At 52.7% G+C, this 14459-nt stretch overlaps 3 protein-coding genes and 2 pseudogenes across 3 annotated transcripts; 3 read left to right on the forward strand and 2 right to left on the reverse strand.

Annotated features, from left to right (window-relative positions):
- Positions 1-1388: 1388 nt before the first annotated feature.
- On the forward strand, positions 1389-3655 carry SAPIO_CDS10417 (uncharacterized protein; the record flags this gene model as incomplete). The annotated part of the gene is made up of 3 exons (XM_016784006.1): positions 1389-1619; positions 2168-2677; positions 2741-3655. The coding sequence occupies 3 exons, from the start codon at positions 1389-1391 to the stop codon at positions 3653-3655; spliced, it is 1656 nt and encodes a 551-aa protein (XP_016638840.1).
- A 1563-nt stretch (positions 3656-5218) lies between these two features.
- On the reverse strand, positions 5219-7250 carry SAPIO_CDS10418 (Uncharacterized protein; the record flags this gene model as incomplete). The annotated part of the gene is made up of 3 exons (XM_016784007.1): positions 5219-5673; positions 5764-7018; positions 7140-7250. The coding sequence occupies 3 exons, from the start codon at positions 7248-7250 to the stop codon at positions 5219-5221; spliced, it is 1821 nt and encodes a 606-aa protein (XP_016638841.1).
- Positions 7251-8595: 1345 nt separating this feature from the next.
- SAPIO_CDS10419 (uncharacterized protein) lies at positions 8596-9507 on the forward strand (the record flags this gene model as incomplete). The annotated part of the gene is made up of 2 exons (XM_016784008.1): positions 8596-8677; positions 8750-9507. The coding sequence occupies 2 exons, from the start codon at positions 8596-8598 to the stop codon at positions 9505-9507; spliced, it is 840 nt and encodes a 279-aa protein (XP_016638842.1).
- Positions 9508-10531: 1024 nt separating this feature from the next.
- SAPIO_CDS10420 lies at positions 10532-10999 on the reverse strand (annotated as a pseudogene; the record flags this gene model as incomplete).
- Positions 11000-12215: 1216 nt separating this feature from the next.
- Positions 12216-13832, forward strand: SAPIO_CDS10421 (annotated as a pseudogene; the record flags this gene model as incomplete).
- Between the last annotated feature and the right edge of the window lie 627 nt (positions 13833-14459).

Here is a 14459-nt window from a genome sequence, read left to right on the forward strand (position 1 = left end):
CGAAGGAATCTTCTTGGCTGATTGGTCGTATGTAGTCGAATGACAATTCACCACTACTTGATGTTAGACTGGACAGCCAAGATTCCCCTCAAGCGCTGTGACAAACACATGCCAAACTGTTTAGTGTGTGAAGCACGTGCTTCATTAATTCAGCGAGTGCGAAACTGAGTCTTCCAGTGGATTCGTCAGACTGGCGGGGGACTGGAATCTCATATGATGGAGACTTCGGAGATATCAATCCATAGGATTCGTGGATCCAGACTCTGTCAAATGGGAGCCTCCAGTGTCAAAGGTGGTCCCAATGTCACTTTCCAGCATCAGGGTTGAGTCCGAAGTCTGAATGGTGTCTTCCACACTGTCTCGCGGATTGTTCTCACAGTCAAATGGTTTGGAAGGTCTGACCGCTCTTCCTCGAAGCTTCCTTCCAGGCGTGGCAGCAAAGACAGTAAGTGAAGTGTCCGGGCAGTACTTATAATTGTACTTCGTACTTCAATGTTGTTTCATACTTAGTAAACGCTGGGGAGAATACACAGGTAATAGACGAGACGGTGGTAGACTCGACGTACAGCGAAACGAGAAGAAAGAGCGCTGCATGATCAATTTCTGCTTGGGATACTCTGATACCTGGGAAGGAGTGTTCCAACACACCAACCCAAACACCAAAGCCAGCAGGATACAATTGTACAATATTTATGGGTCCTACCGTTCGAGCCTAGTATTGATTTTCGTAGATTCTAATTATTGTCAAAGTCCCTCAAGATCAATTGGTCTTGGACTCTTGGTCATATGTTGGCTCCTCACTCCTCAGGCAAGAATACCCCGCCAACGCCCCCCAAACCGGCATAAAAAAACCTTCACCAACGGTGGACCACCAAATCTCCCCAGTAACAAAAACAGTACAATTGTACTTTGCAACAAAATATCCTGCCCATTTTGTAGTGTTGAAATTTGGGGTCCCTCCTTCTCTCCCCACTCGACTCAACTTCTCTCTTCTCTCTCCTTCCTTTACTTCCTTCCTCGTCTCATCGACGTTTTTCTTTTCTCCATCTCTCTCCCGACTTCATTCCCATTCTGCCTTGATCTGTGACCCGAGGAGCATCTTTTTCTACTCTTCTTAATTACATCTTGTTTCCTACTTTCCGCGGAATAATCTTCGCCCCAAAACGAGCCTCCTGAACAGCCCGCCCGCTCTAGGACACACCTCGCCAAACTCCCACCAAGTCGCCGCCGTCCAATCAGCACGATTCTTTCAACTCCCCCCCTTTCCTTTCCCAAGGAAAATACCAAGAAAAACCTTGAACCGGCGCTCCGCGACATCCACTTCTCCTTTCCCACCAACAAACCTCTGAATTAATTTTCCTTCAACGATATCCCGCTCAGCAACAACCATGGCTGATCGATACATTCCCGAACATCGTCGGACTCAGTTCAAGGCGAAGGGCGCCTTCAAGCCTGAAGAGCTCCGCCGCCGACGTGAAGAGCAACAAGTCGAGATCCGAAAGTCCAAGCGTGAAGAGAACTTGGCCAAGAGAAGAGGCATCGGAACTGGCGAGCGTCTCGGTGCCTCGCTTGGTGCCGCGCCAGATAGCGATGATGAGACTGCGCCCACCGAGTCCCAGGTAAGCTCTCGCATTTCTGTTGATTCTCTGATTCCTCGCACATGCCTATGGCCTGTCGCCAGCCGTCGACCGAGTCTCGGTGACGCCCCTCTATTTTTATCCCAAAATCCATCATCCCTTTGCACTGCACCACGTACCCTCATCCTGGCTTTTGCGGGAATCGATGCGTGAAAGCGGGGGAAGCTTTATTCTCTGGTGGGATGCGTTCTTGATCCCCGCCAAGGCCGCTTCACCAAAAACAACCCCACCATACATTTGAGACCCTCGAAAGACAACCCCCCGTTGAAACCACCTCCACTTGATGGCAACCCCCTGGGGGCCCCATGCATCTTCAATCTGTCCTCCCCCAGCGTTGTGCTCCACCTCGCATCCAACAGGGCTCTGTGTAGCCTTCTCGGAGACCAGTCTTCTCCCTTCCCCCTCTTTACCCTGCTCTCCGGTCATAGGCCACAAGCCTATAGCCTTTGCCCATTCTTCCCCTTCCTTGATTTGCATCTGTATCTTCTTTTCCTTTTTCACTCGAAATGCTAACATGGCCAAATCTTTAGCTCAATGAGGACCTCCCGCAGATGGTCGCTGGCGTTTTCTCCAACGAGATCGACCAACAGATCAAGGCCACCACGAAATTCCGAAAGCTACTTTCCAAAGAGCGCAATCCCCCGATCGAGGAGGTTATCAAGACTGGCGTCGTCTCCCGCTTCGTCGAATTCCTTCGCTCGCCTCACACCCTCGTCCAGTTCGAGGCTGCCTGGGCCTTGACCAATATCGCCTCCGGCTCGGCGACCCAGACCCAAGTCGTTATCGAAGCCGGTGCCGTTCCCATCTTCGTCGAGCTCCTTTCGAGCCCCGAGCCCGACGTCCGCGAGCAAGCCGTCTGGGCTCTGGGCAACATTGCTGGTGACAGCCCCCACTGTCGCGACTATGTCTTGACCTGTGGCGCTCTCAAGCCTCTTCTGGCCCTCCTTGGAGATAGCCGCAAGCTTAGCATGCTGCGAAACGCTACATGGACTTTGAGTAACTTCTGCCGTGGCAAGGCTCCCCAGCCTGACTGGGCTACTGTTCGTTCTATCCCTTTCCTACCTTTCATCTTAGGCCCATATTAACTAACATTCGTGCTTTAGATCTCTCCTGCCCTCCCTGTCCTCGCCAAGCTTGTCTACTCCCTCGATGATGAGGTTCTTATTGACGCCTGCTGGGCGATCAGCTATCTTTCTGACGGTTCCAACGATAAGATCCAGGCTGTTATCGAGGCTGGCATCCCCCGCCGCCTCGTCGAGCTGTTGATGCACGCGTCCACATCGGTTCAGACCCCTGCCCTTCGATCGGTTGGTAACATCGTTACTGGCGATGATGTCCAGACTCAGGTCATCATTAACTGCGGAGCCCTTCCCTGTCTTCTTGCCCTTCTGAGCTCCAACAAGGATGGCATCCGCAAGGAGGCGTGCTGGACTATCTCGAACATTACCGCCGGTAACTCGAGCCAGATTCAGGCCGTCATCGAGGCTAACATTGTGCCGCCCCTCATCCACCTCCTTCAGAATGGTGACCTAAAGACCCGCAAGGAAGCCTGCTGGGCCATTAGCAACGCGACCTCTGGTGGCCTTCAGAAGCCTGAGCAGATCCGCTACCTCGTGTCTCAGGGATGCATCCGCCCTCTTTGCGACCTTCTCGCCTGCCCCGATAATAAGATCATCCAAGTCGCTCTCGATGGTCTCGAGAACATCCTCAAGGTTGGAGATCTCGACAAGCAAGCCTCGGGTGGACCAGAAGCCATCAACCGCTACGCTCTCTTCATCGAAGAGTGCGGAGGAATGGAGAAGATCCACGAGTGCCAGAACAACGCCAACGAGGAAATTTACATGAAGGCGTACAACATTATCGAGAAGTACTTCTCCGACGAGGACGAGGGTGCCGACGAGATGGGTCAGGCCGGCCAGAATGGTGGAACCTTTGGCTTCGGCACAAACGGAGGTGCTGCCGGCGGACAGACTGGTGCTTTCAACTTCGCCAACGGCGCCGACTCTATGGATATGTAAAAAGGCTGTCCAGAACGGGCATTTTTCTACTGTGCACGGGATGACGACGGAGGACAGCTCTCTACTTGGCACCTTGTCTTTCTGCGGAGCACTCGTTATTCGGGTACCGGCAGTACTTTGATATCCTTTTCGTCGCGACTGCAGACCTCACACTGCCTGGAGAGCCCCCCCTTATCCCGACTCTTACATCTCTCTCTGTCACTCCGTGTTGTCCCGCTCACAGTCGATCGGCCGCATCGACGCCACGCATCGCACCTCTTGTTGTTTAATACCATTTACCCCATCCCTCCACCTCCCATCACCGAAACACACTACCCCCCAAACGACATTACACTGGATAACCCCCGTTTAGCCCCACTCTTCCCCTACCCCCATTATCCCCCAACTTTACATGCTCTTGGTCCTGTTTCTTTTGCGATAATGAATGAGGAGGTTGCAGGGGAAGAAAGAAATCCGCACTTTTATAAGCGGAGATAGACAGGCCCTATGGTAGCTTGAAAGCTCCAGCCTGAATTATGAATGAATGACGAGAGAGAGTGGACGACGAGTTTTGGTCCCTAAGCCGTGTTTCAGCTTGAGGAGAGGTGTTGTGGCCACGCCAGGATGGGGGCTCCGAAGCCTCTTTTCGGCCGAGTCACTATGGTTGTTTGTTTCTGGCTAGGGAGGTCGCTTGGACTCGAACACACAAAGATCCTCTCTAGAACCAAAAGTTTCTCTGTCGGAAAGGGACATCCAGCATTGTTGGAATGAAAAGCCTGCAATCTTCAACTCACGAAATTGAGACACCACAAGACAGCAGGCAGCCACCTTATCGAAGGAATCTTTTGGCCAGCGATAATGCTAGTGCATTCGCTGCTCCCAGACACTGCAGAACCCTGTGCTAGCTGGGTTGAACACCGACAACCAAGTGGTATGTTGATGGTCTTTCTCCCTAGAGAGAGCGCCTTGTTAGCCTTTGTTCGACATGAGTAGGGAAGAAAACAAACATGATGTTGAAATCAAAAAACTGTGCCACCTAAACAAAAGCAATTCTTAAGTGAAAGAGCTTGCTGTGGGCTGTGAGTGATTTGTATCCTGTGAAGCTTGTAATGTCTATGATCGATGGCAAAGAGCATCTTCTGTTTGTCTAGACAAACAAGTACAAGGAAGTGGTGTTCTGTCCGTCCGTACATACACTTAAAGATAGATCCCTACAAGGTAAACATGATTTTTGTAGCACCAGAACTCACACATCCAGCTGCAAGGTTATAGAGCCTAAGGCCTGTTGATATCTACTCCTTTATATAAGAAGAGTATTGGGTCCTGTATGCAGGTAAAGTACGACAAGCTAGCAAAAGCATTCTCAAGTATTGTCCCCTCCCAAACCAGCCATCCCTCCTTTTGCACCAGAAGGAAAATCAGTAAGTATCATGACCCTGCAGCCCATCATCTAGTTATATATAGATATATGTGTGTGTGTGTGTGTGTGTGTGTGTGTGTGTTTTAAATCAAAAGGGAGAAAGGGAAAAAGAGCGAAAGCAAAAAGGAGAAGAAACGAAAAATAACCAAAAACTTTTTTCCTCTTCATTTCCCACCCTTCTCCCACTCCTGAAACCGCTTCTGCTTCTGCCTCGTATTCCACCCCAACTTCCCACTAATACTCTTAATCCAATCCTCGCTTCTCCTTCCTTCGGACTGCACCGTAGCAAAGGGGTACCGGCTCGCGCTAATGGTAACGTAGTCGCCGGGATGGAGCTCGACGCGCTCGCGGCCGTCGAAGCTGGCCCAGGAGCTCGTGCGGGAGTCGTAGGGGACGCCGATGCGCAGGACGATGGTGTCGGGGAGGATGATGGGGCGGAAGGAGAGGGTGTGGGGACAGATGGAAGTGACGAGCATGATTGGGTTTTCGGGGTGGCAGAGGGAGCCGCCGGCGGCGAGGTTGTAGGCGGTTGAGCCGGTGGGGGTGGAGACGCAGATGCCGTCGGCGAGGATGGATGTGAAGTGTTCGTCGTCGCCGAAGAGGTCGAGGCTGGAGAGAGCTGTTGGGAGTGAGGGGTGGGTTAGAACAAAACTACTTTTTTTATGAAAATATGACAAAAGGGCATGCAATTGCAGTTCGGTATACTCACTTGGATTCGGACCGCGATCTACGACGATTTCATTGAGGACCTCAAAAGTCTTGCCGTCAGGGCGATGTGTATGCTCGTCGTCATTCTCTTCACCAATGAGTTCCTCAATAAGATCTCTCCTCCTGTTGAATTCTTCCTCAGTCTCGTCCGGATGGTCAGGGTCGTCGGTGATTGGCTTCCTCTTGATGCTGCGCATAACGGTGCTCTCGAATCGTAGCCTTAAGCTCACGCTGACACCCTTCACGAAGGCTGTTGTGAGGATGTCATCGTAGTGGGCGAAGTCGAACTTGGTAAGGAAGCCGAGGCTCCCAAGGGAGAAGCTGATGACGGGAGGTACAATGCTCTGGAAAAGCCAGCTGGCGTACAGGACGGTTCCGTCGCCGCCCAGGGTAATGATGAAATCGATCGAGTGGGGTTTGAAAAGGCAAAGGTTCGTGTTCCAATATCGTAGCTGCTTGCTGACTTTTTCGATGCAGGTTGCTTCGTCCATTCCCGTCTTTGCGGCGTACTCCTTGGCAACCGAGCGTATGAGACCGTCGGCGTCGAATCGTTTGCTGTCCTTTAGCTTATCCTCCACATATACTGCATACCGCCGTTCCCTCTCCGGCGAGAGAAGCCACAGGGTGAGCTCCCTCGTCTTGGGAATCAGGTCCTTGTCGTGGATTTTGGTGAGAATAAACAGGCTCCTAACCTTGGGCTTCAGGCGAAGGGTGCTCAGGCGTCGACTGAGCTCTCGAACACCCCAGGCCATGTCACTCAGCTGTCTCTTAGTCAGGAGGCGGCTATTTAGGGCCGCTTGATCGGGAGGTGTGGCAACGGAAGGTATGTTATTAGTATCAATGTCGTCGCAGGATATAACGGTGTGGCCGGTCTGGTTCGCCCATGCCATCTCATCTGGTTGGCCTATATTACCAGTGGAAAGAGCTCGCGGCTTGACTCGTCCATAGCGAGTCATCTGCGGAGTCAAAGTAGCGGCCTCCTCGCTCTCGGGTGGGCTAGGGACTTCTTGAACAGGGGCAAGGTGGTGGTCAAAGGCGGATTGTGATGCAGTGGACGATGACGGCTGGCGGATAGAGGGCTCGGCTTCTTCGTCGAGCAAAGAGCTCGCGGACATTAGATCCCGCTGCTGGCCCTGGAGGAGGTGATGCACGATGCAGCTTGTCTGCTGCTTGGGCTGTTTCCAGGCGGGCATGGCGACGTGGAGGACGTCTATGGAGCTCTTTCGGCGATGGGTTTTTCCGGCATCGAAGGTGACCTATATAAGCAGATTTGCCACTAGTAAGTCTCAGAGACTCTTCCATGGGGTGGAGGTAGCTCAATTAAAAGATATTCGGTGGAGGTGCAGGCCACAGCCGTATATCGAGTTATGTACATACCTCAAGCTCGCCGTGCTCATGATCCTCGCTCGAGATAGAGCTCAAGCTCTGGTTGTCATCATCGTCATCGTCAAAGGTGACATGCTTTTCGGTATCTGCGACCTCTACCATGGCTTCGGTGGACGTGGTATCACTGCGGACATGTATATGGAATGACTGACTGGTGAGATTCGAATCCATATGGTGCAGGTGCAAGTGTTGTCTGGAGGCTTTGGCTGTTGAAGTGGGCGGAGGGGTTTTAATGGAGAATTGGCTGATGACGTCGGTGGGAATTGATAGTGGAACAGTGGAACAGTCAAAGTGGGACTGTCCCAGTCCAAGTCAAGCTGAACAATTGAGGCTGGCCTAAGGCAAGCAATGATAGCAATGATAGCAATGATACATTGCAAAGATCATCCAATGCTCGTACAAAGTCGGAAGGAGGGTCCCAGATCGATCGAACTACTTCGTGCCGTTGCTAACCTTGCCAACCTTGCCAACCTCGCCGTGCTGTTCCGTTCCGTCTTCGTGGGGTCCAAATGGTCTCTGTTAGTCAAGTATGACAGATGAGGGACGCAGTACAAAGGTCCCCCACAGCACCAGAGTTCATGAAGCTGCAGCACTGGTTGATAAGGTTTAGCTCGGATTTTATGCTCCCTAGTGTCGGAATGTCGGCAGCATCATGAAGTTTTATAGACGAATATTTGTTCAGAGAAAATCCAGAAATCCAGCGAGGGTGCTGCTGTTTCTTGTGCCCGTGGATAGATTGTGAGATGATGGCTCAATCTGCTTGGCAGGTTGCATCAAACGAATCGACTTCTTAATCTATGAAGGGTCGATGACTCGATGCTGCAAATGTTTGTCGTTCTGCGAAGTGCATGAATGACCTCATCCAGATATGAGTGGTACTTCGTACCTTTTGTACACAAGTTGTACAGTAAATCGTAGAGTACTGACGCGTTGGTCTACTCCGTACTTTACGGCAGGCCATCGATAGAACGGTTGGACGCTATCAATAATTCCAATTATAGGACCCCAAAACTGGGCTGGATTCTGTCTTTGTCCTCCGGCTAGGGGGGCGAGAAAACGAGAAAGGAACATTCCTGGATCTGGGACGACTTGAGTTGATGGCAAGCTCAGTGCTCGCATCTCTGAGCCCGAGGATTTAAGCTTCAATTCCCACCAGGACCCCTGCCTTACAGTCGGTCAGTCACCTTGGTCAGTGCCCAGCGCCTTGTAAACTTGCACCGACAATTACAGCTAAGCACCTGATCGCCCCTCCATGTCAGAGCATTTGAGAGCTCCGAGCTCTGAAGTGGGGTTCGTCAGGGGCCCGCACAAGCTCTGAGCTGCATCGACGCCGCCTAAACCGCACCGCCCGCTCGTGCTTCGCGATGCGTCAAGTTTGATCTGGATGTCTTGTCGACGCAGCCTAGCCGCAGGATACAGGAGAGCCACCGCAGCACGCTATTCCACCATGGCTCCTAGAAAACCGGGCGAACCAGAACCGGAACTGGAACCACCGGCCGAGGACGCACCCAAGCCGGCAGCTAATGCATGTATGGACTACTACCCCCCCTAAATTGAGAGCTACAACCTCCGACCAAAACTGACCACAGTCTACAACACAGTCGAGGAGTTGATGGCCCCAAAACCAAAACGTCCTCCCCCACCCTCTCCATCCCCGACCGCTGCCATCGCTAGACGCTGGGGCGGCATCAGCCGGGACGGTCTCGGCGCCTACCTCCAACACCCCGAGACATTCCCCTCCACCCGCGTCATCTACTACACCGACGACTTCGTCGCCGTACACGACCTCTACCCGAAAGCCAGTGTCCACACTCTCCTCCTCCCCCGAAAAGCCACCTTCAGCGACCAGCATCCCTTTGACGCATTCCTCGACCCGGCCTTCCTAACGGCTGTGAAAGTCGAGGCCGCCAAGCTCAAGGGTTTCGTGGCCAAGGAGCTCCAGAGACGCTTCGGCGCCGAGAGCGCGGCCGAGGCGCGGCGCCAGGCTGTTCTGGATGGCGAGGTGGAGCTGGAGGGGGACGATGAGGAGCTACCTCCCGGGCGCGACTGGGAGGCCGAAGTCAAGGTTGGCATTCATGCGCATCCGAGCATGAACCACTTACACGTCCACGTGCTCTCGAGGGACATGTTCTCGCCATGTCTGAAGCATCGGAGACATTACAACTCGTTTAACACGCCTTTCTTCGTTGAGCTCGCCGATTTCCCTCTGGCTGATGACGATCCGAGGTTACATCCCGGGAGAGAGCAGTATCTGCGTCGGGATATGGTGTGTTGGAGGTGTGGCAGGAACTTCAAAAACCACTTCAAGAGCTTGAGAGAGCACTTGGAAACAGAATTCGAGGAGTGGAAGCGCGAGTAATCTATCATGCGGTATTTGATGATGTTCGTGTCCCCAGAGAACAGTGGAAGCGGGAGCTCTCAGTTTTTGGCCGTCACTTACGCGGAGAAAACGCTTTTATAACGATGATGATGATAATGGCAATGACGATATGATGGTCGAACTCGGACGTGGAATCCCGCACAACGCGTAGTTACCCTCTGGGGCTGTCACATTAGAGCATACTATCAGTAATAGGAATCAATGTACCTTGATTGTTAAATGTTAAAACATCAAAAAAAAAAAAGAAAAAAAGCGAGATAGTAACGAGGAACACCAGACTGGCACTGCCTTCCCCAATGCCGAGCCCCCAACTTAAAGACGTCGAGACCCTGACGTCCCCAAACTCGCCCTGCCCGAATTTCTCCCAACCCATCCCAAAAAGTAGTTCCAGCCGAGCAAAACACCTTGAATTGTTACAACCCGAAAAAGCCACTGATTGCCAAGTAAAGAAAAAAACAGGGAATAACCCGTCTGAAATCGTCCCGGATTTTTTTTCCTTCATTTTTTCTCCCATTTTTTTTAAAAAAAAAAAAAAAAAAAAGAAACAACTCCTAGAAAAACTCGAGGTACGTAAACAGTCGCGAGAGGAAAGAGGATCCGCCGTCTGTTATTGCGCTTTTCTCGACGATCCGAGTGAAAAGGGGAACCACCTTCTCGGTGTCGCAGTCGGCGGCGTTTCTCTCGCTATGGCATCATCCTTTTCCGCGTTATCAGCGAGCTTGCTCTCTTCCTTTTCTGTAATATAGTGCATTGTCTGAGCGTAGTGTTCTTCTTCTTGTTCCTTGGAGGGGGAACCAAAAGGTAGTGAGGCGCAACGCATTCGACATTGAAACAAGAGCCACTCTAGCTCTACAGCCCCATGCTCGGGGAAAAGAGTTCCAAGATGCGGGAGGTAAGAGTAGGTGAAGAACCGCGACACAAAAGAAGAGTATACGCACACAAAAGGGGGGAAGAGACGCGGGACACGGGAACAGAGAGATAAAGAACCAAGGGGTTAGGAAAACTAACCAGAGTCATCCTCGTTCTCGCCATCACTACCCTCAACCTCCTCCTCAGCCTCAGCCTCCTCCTCCTCTTCCTCCTCTTCCACGGGCTTACCGCGCGTCGCACTCCTCCCGCCGGCCCTCGCGCCGGCCCTAGCTGCGCGCGACCCGTCGTTGGCCGCCTTCTTCGCCTTCACCGCCGCAGCCTCCTCAGCAGCCTCGAGCGCAGCAGCAGCGGCGGCAGTCGCCTTCGCACTAGTCGCCGTGGTGGTGGTGGTGGTCGTCTTCTTCTTGCCGCTGCCCTTGGGTCGGCCGCGCGGCCTGCCCGTGGGCACGTACGTGGGCTTCGTCACACTGCCGCCGCCGCTTCCCTTGGGTCGACCCCTGGGCCGGCCGGTGGGGACGTAGGCCTTCTTGACGGCCGCGACGCCGTTCTTGGGCGGACGGCCCCTTCCTCTCTTCTTGGGCTCTTCGGTGGTTGGGGCCATTGGGTGGTTTAGGCTTCGATCTTTATGTGTGTTTCAAGACAGGGGGATTTGCGACCGTGTCTTATTGTTCGGATGTTTCTTGGCTTGGTCAGAATGGGGGGAGGGGCGAAGGAGGAATATTTCTCGGTACGCGCCGCTCCTTTTTTGATACGTTTCGAGATGTTGCGAAGTGTGGAGATGCTTCTCCTCTTTTGCGCGCACTTGAGAGGGAGGAGGTATTCGATGCGAAAAGAATTTCAACCGATAAATAAGAGACAAAAAAAAAAGAAGGAAAAAAAAAGGAAAAAGGAAATGAGAAAAATTAAAAGGCGACGTTTGATAAAATGACGTTTCCCGCTTTGAGCTGTGCCGGTGCAGGTGCTGTGCTGGGATTGGGATGGGATGGATCGGTTGTCAACTTTAATGCGGAAGAAAACAACGCGTTGCAGGTCGCGTCTCAAATCGGCAGCTGCCAGCTGGATAATTCCGATATGATCATTTTATTGGATTTTTATTTTGAGAATTAATTTCATGACAAATTTCTCATTCAAATATTGCATCAAAAAAAAAAATGAGGAGAGGAGAAATTTCCGGACGCTGACTAACATGATTCTCCAGCCGCTAACAGCTGTTGACAGCTTTAGCATTCTTTAGCCAATTAAATCCCTCCAAATCTTGACCAGCTTGCGGTCAATTCTCCGATCGCCGTGCCAACTGCCAACCACAGCTTCCCACGCAATCAAAATGCTCTCGCCCCGCTAATGTAAACAGATTCGACCTAGATCGTTCCAGGGTAGGCTCGCTCTCGCCGCAATGGGATCCACAAGGCCCAGAGTACCTTTCAATATAAGCGTCACCCAGGCCCCCCGTTTTATTGTTCGCAGCGGATGTGGAGTCTTCACAGGCTTCGCTTTCGGCATTCCATCGAAGAGATCAGCGAGGCTCTAGTTGACATGTCCATTGATGCACGACTCATGCCAGCAGCAGCGGTCAGCCGGGAATCACCACGAATGATACGGTCGTCGGCCTCGACTCCCTCGCTGAGGTCGAGGGATGGAATTGTCCCGATGCATGCGAGGATGGATGGAGGTGGGAATGTGAGGGTGGTTGTCCGTGTTCGAGCTTTTCTCCCAAGGGGTAGGTGTCTCTTTTATTGACAAGGGAATATAGGGGTGAGCTTTGGACGATACTGACGATCAACACAGAGATTCAACGTAGGGCAGAATGTCTAATCAGGATGAACCCAATCACTCAAGCGACGACCCTTCTCGTCCCCGCAGACGATGATACGACGCCGGCCAAGGCTAGGTCTCGCAGGGTCGTCGAAGAGAAGACATTTACTTTTGACAACTCGTTCTGGAGCCACGACAACAAGCAGCAAGAATACGCAACCCAAGAAGACATCTACAACAGCCTCGGCGAAGAGTTCCTCGACCACAACTTCGAAGGCTACCACACCTGCATCTTCGCCTACGGCCAAACGGGTTCGGGAAAGAGTTACACCATGATGGGGACCCCCGATCAGCCCGGCCTGATCCCTCGCACCTGCGAGGACCTCTTCGAGAGGATCGAACAAGCGCACGACGAGACACCCAACATCTCTTATAACGTAAGAGTGTCGTACTTTGAGGTCTACAACGAGCACGTCCGCGACCTGCTGGTGCCCGTAGTGCCTAACCAACCCCCTTACTACCTCAAGATCCGCGAGTCGCCGACCGAGGGTCCCTACGTCAAGGACCTGACCGAAGTCCCCGTGAGGAACATCAACGAAATTCTCCGGTACATGAAGATGGGCGACGCGTCGAGGACGACGGCAAGCACCAAGATGAATGATACCAGTAGTCGAAGTCACGCGGTCTTCACCATTATGCTCAAGCAGATTCACCACGACATGGAGACGGACGAGACGACCGAACGGAGCTCACGCATCAGGCTGGTGGATCTCGCCGGCAGTGAGCGCGCAAAGTCGACGGAAGCGACGGGTGTCCGACTCCGAGAAGGTAGCAACATCAACAAGTCACTCACGACGCTGGGGAGAGTCATCGCCGCCCTCGCCGACCCAAAGCAGCATCGTGGAGGAAAGCGCCGCGACGTGGTCCCCTACCGTGACTCGATCCTCACCTGGCTGCTCAAGGATTCGCTGGGCGGAAACAGCAAGACGGCCATGATTGCCTGCATCGCGCCCTCGGACTACGACGAGACGCTCTCGACGCTACGGTACGCTGACCAGGCCAAGAGGATCCGCACCCGCGCCGTCGTCAACCAGGATCACATCACCACGGCTGAGCGTGACGCGCAGATCGCCGCCATGGCGGAGGAGATCCGCACGTTGCAGCTGGCTGTTTCGGATTCCAGGCGGCGCGAGAAGGACGTCAAGGATCAGGAGGAGAGGCTCGAGGAGTACCAGAACCGCGTGGCCGTGATGCAGCGCATGATGGAGGAGAAGACGCTGGTGGCCGAGGGCAAGATCAGGAGCTTGCAGACGGAGAACGAGGCCTTGAGGTTGCACCTCAAGCTTGCGCTCGAGAGCATCAAGAACCCCATCCCACCCGTGACTGTTACTTCGCCAGACCCCGATGACGAGAAGGCCGCCGGCCTTGTTGACACGGAAGACAAGGAGAATGCGCGGAATGCGCCGGGCCAAGGGGACGAACACGACGACGATGACTACGATGATGATGGATACTCGTCTGGGACACTCCATGAAAGCGATGAGGATGAGGATATGGGTGAGGATATGAAGGCGCTGCTGAAGGACCTTGATATGTTTAGGCGGAAGATTGGGGACGACAAGTCAAGGTTTCTGGTTGATGCGGTGAAGCGAGAGCCGCTTGGTGTGAGGATGAATGTTTGAGAGACTACGCTTTTCAACGGCCATTCTGATTCGACTTTCTCATCATTTGTTATCTTTTTTTAGGGGGAGGCGTATAGGACATGACGGGATTAGGCATAGCAACTGTTAGATATGAGATTCCTTTTGTAGACTATTTTATGGATGAGCGAGTATTCGAGTTCTGTTTGAAACTGGCCTTTAAGGGGTGTTTTGTTTCTTGACTTTGTGCGGGCATGGTGAGGCTGAAGCTGATGTTGATTCATCCAGCTCCATGGCTTCTAACTTCTGGCATGGTACAAGAAGAGGGAGAGGCAGCAACCCTGCTCCGGCTCAATGCATCTGGGGCCTTCGACAGCACGTTGTGCAATCGACTGTTACCCCCCGTGGACTACGGCAGAGGAGAAATCGTGAGAAAACAGTAGTGGATTGGCAAACCTCTGAAGGACTAGCACTGGAAAATTTCCAGTATCAACTTCGTCAAAATTCGATTTTCTCCGAAGCACCGCTCGTGATAGGAGGCCAACTCTGCGTCTTAGCATGACTAATTGTCGTAACGTCAATGCATGTTGCTGCCAGCACGTCGATGGCCAAGTGTAAGTGATTTGACCAATGGATATATTCCTCCCCCAACGTTATCCACTATACCGC

The sequence above is a fragment of the Scedosporium apiospermum genome (assembly GCF_000732125.1).
Source record: "Scedosporium apiospermum strain IHEM 14462 chromosome Unknown SEQ_SAPIO_0165, whole genome shotgun sequence".
Lineage (NCBI taxonomy): Eukaryota > Fungi > Ascomycota > Sordariomycetes > Microascales > Microascaceae > Scedosporium > Scedosporium apiospermum.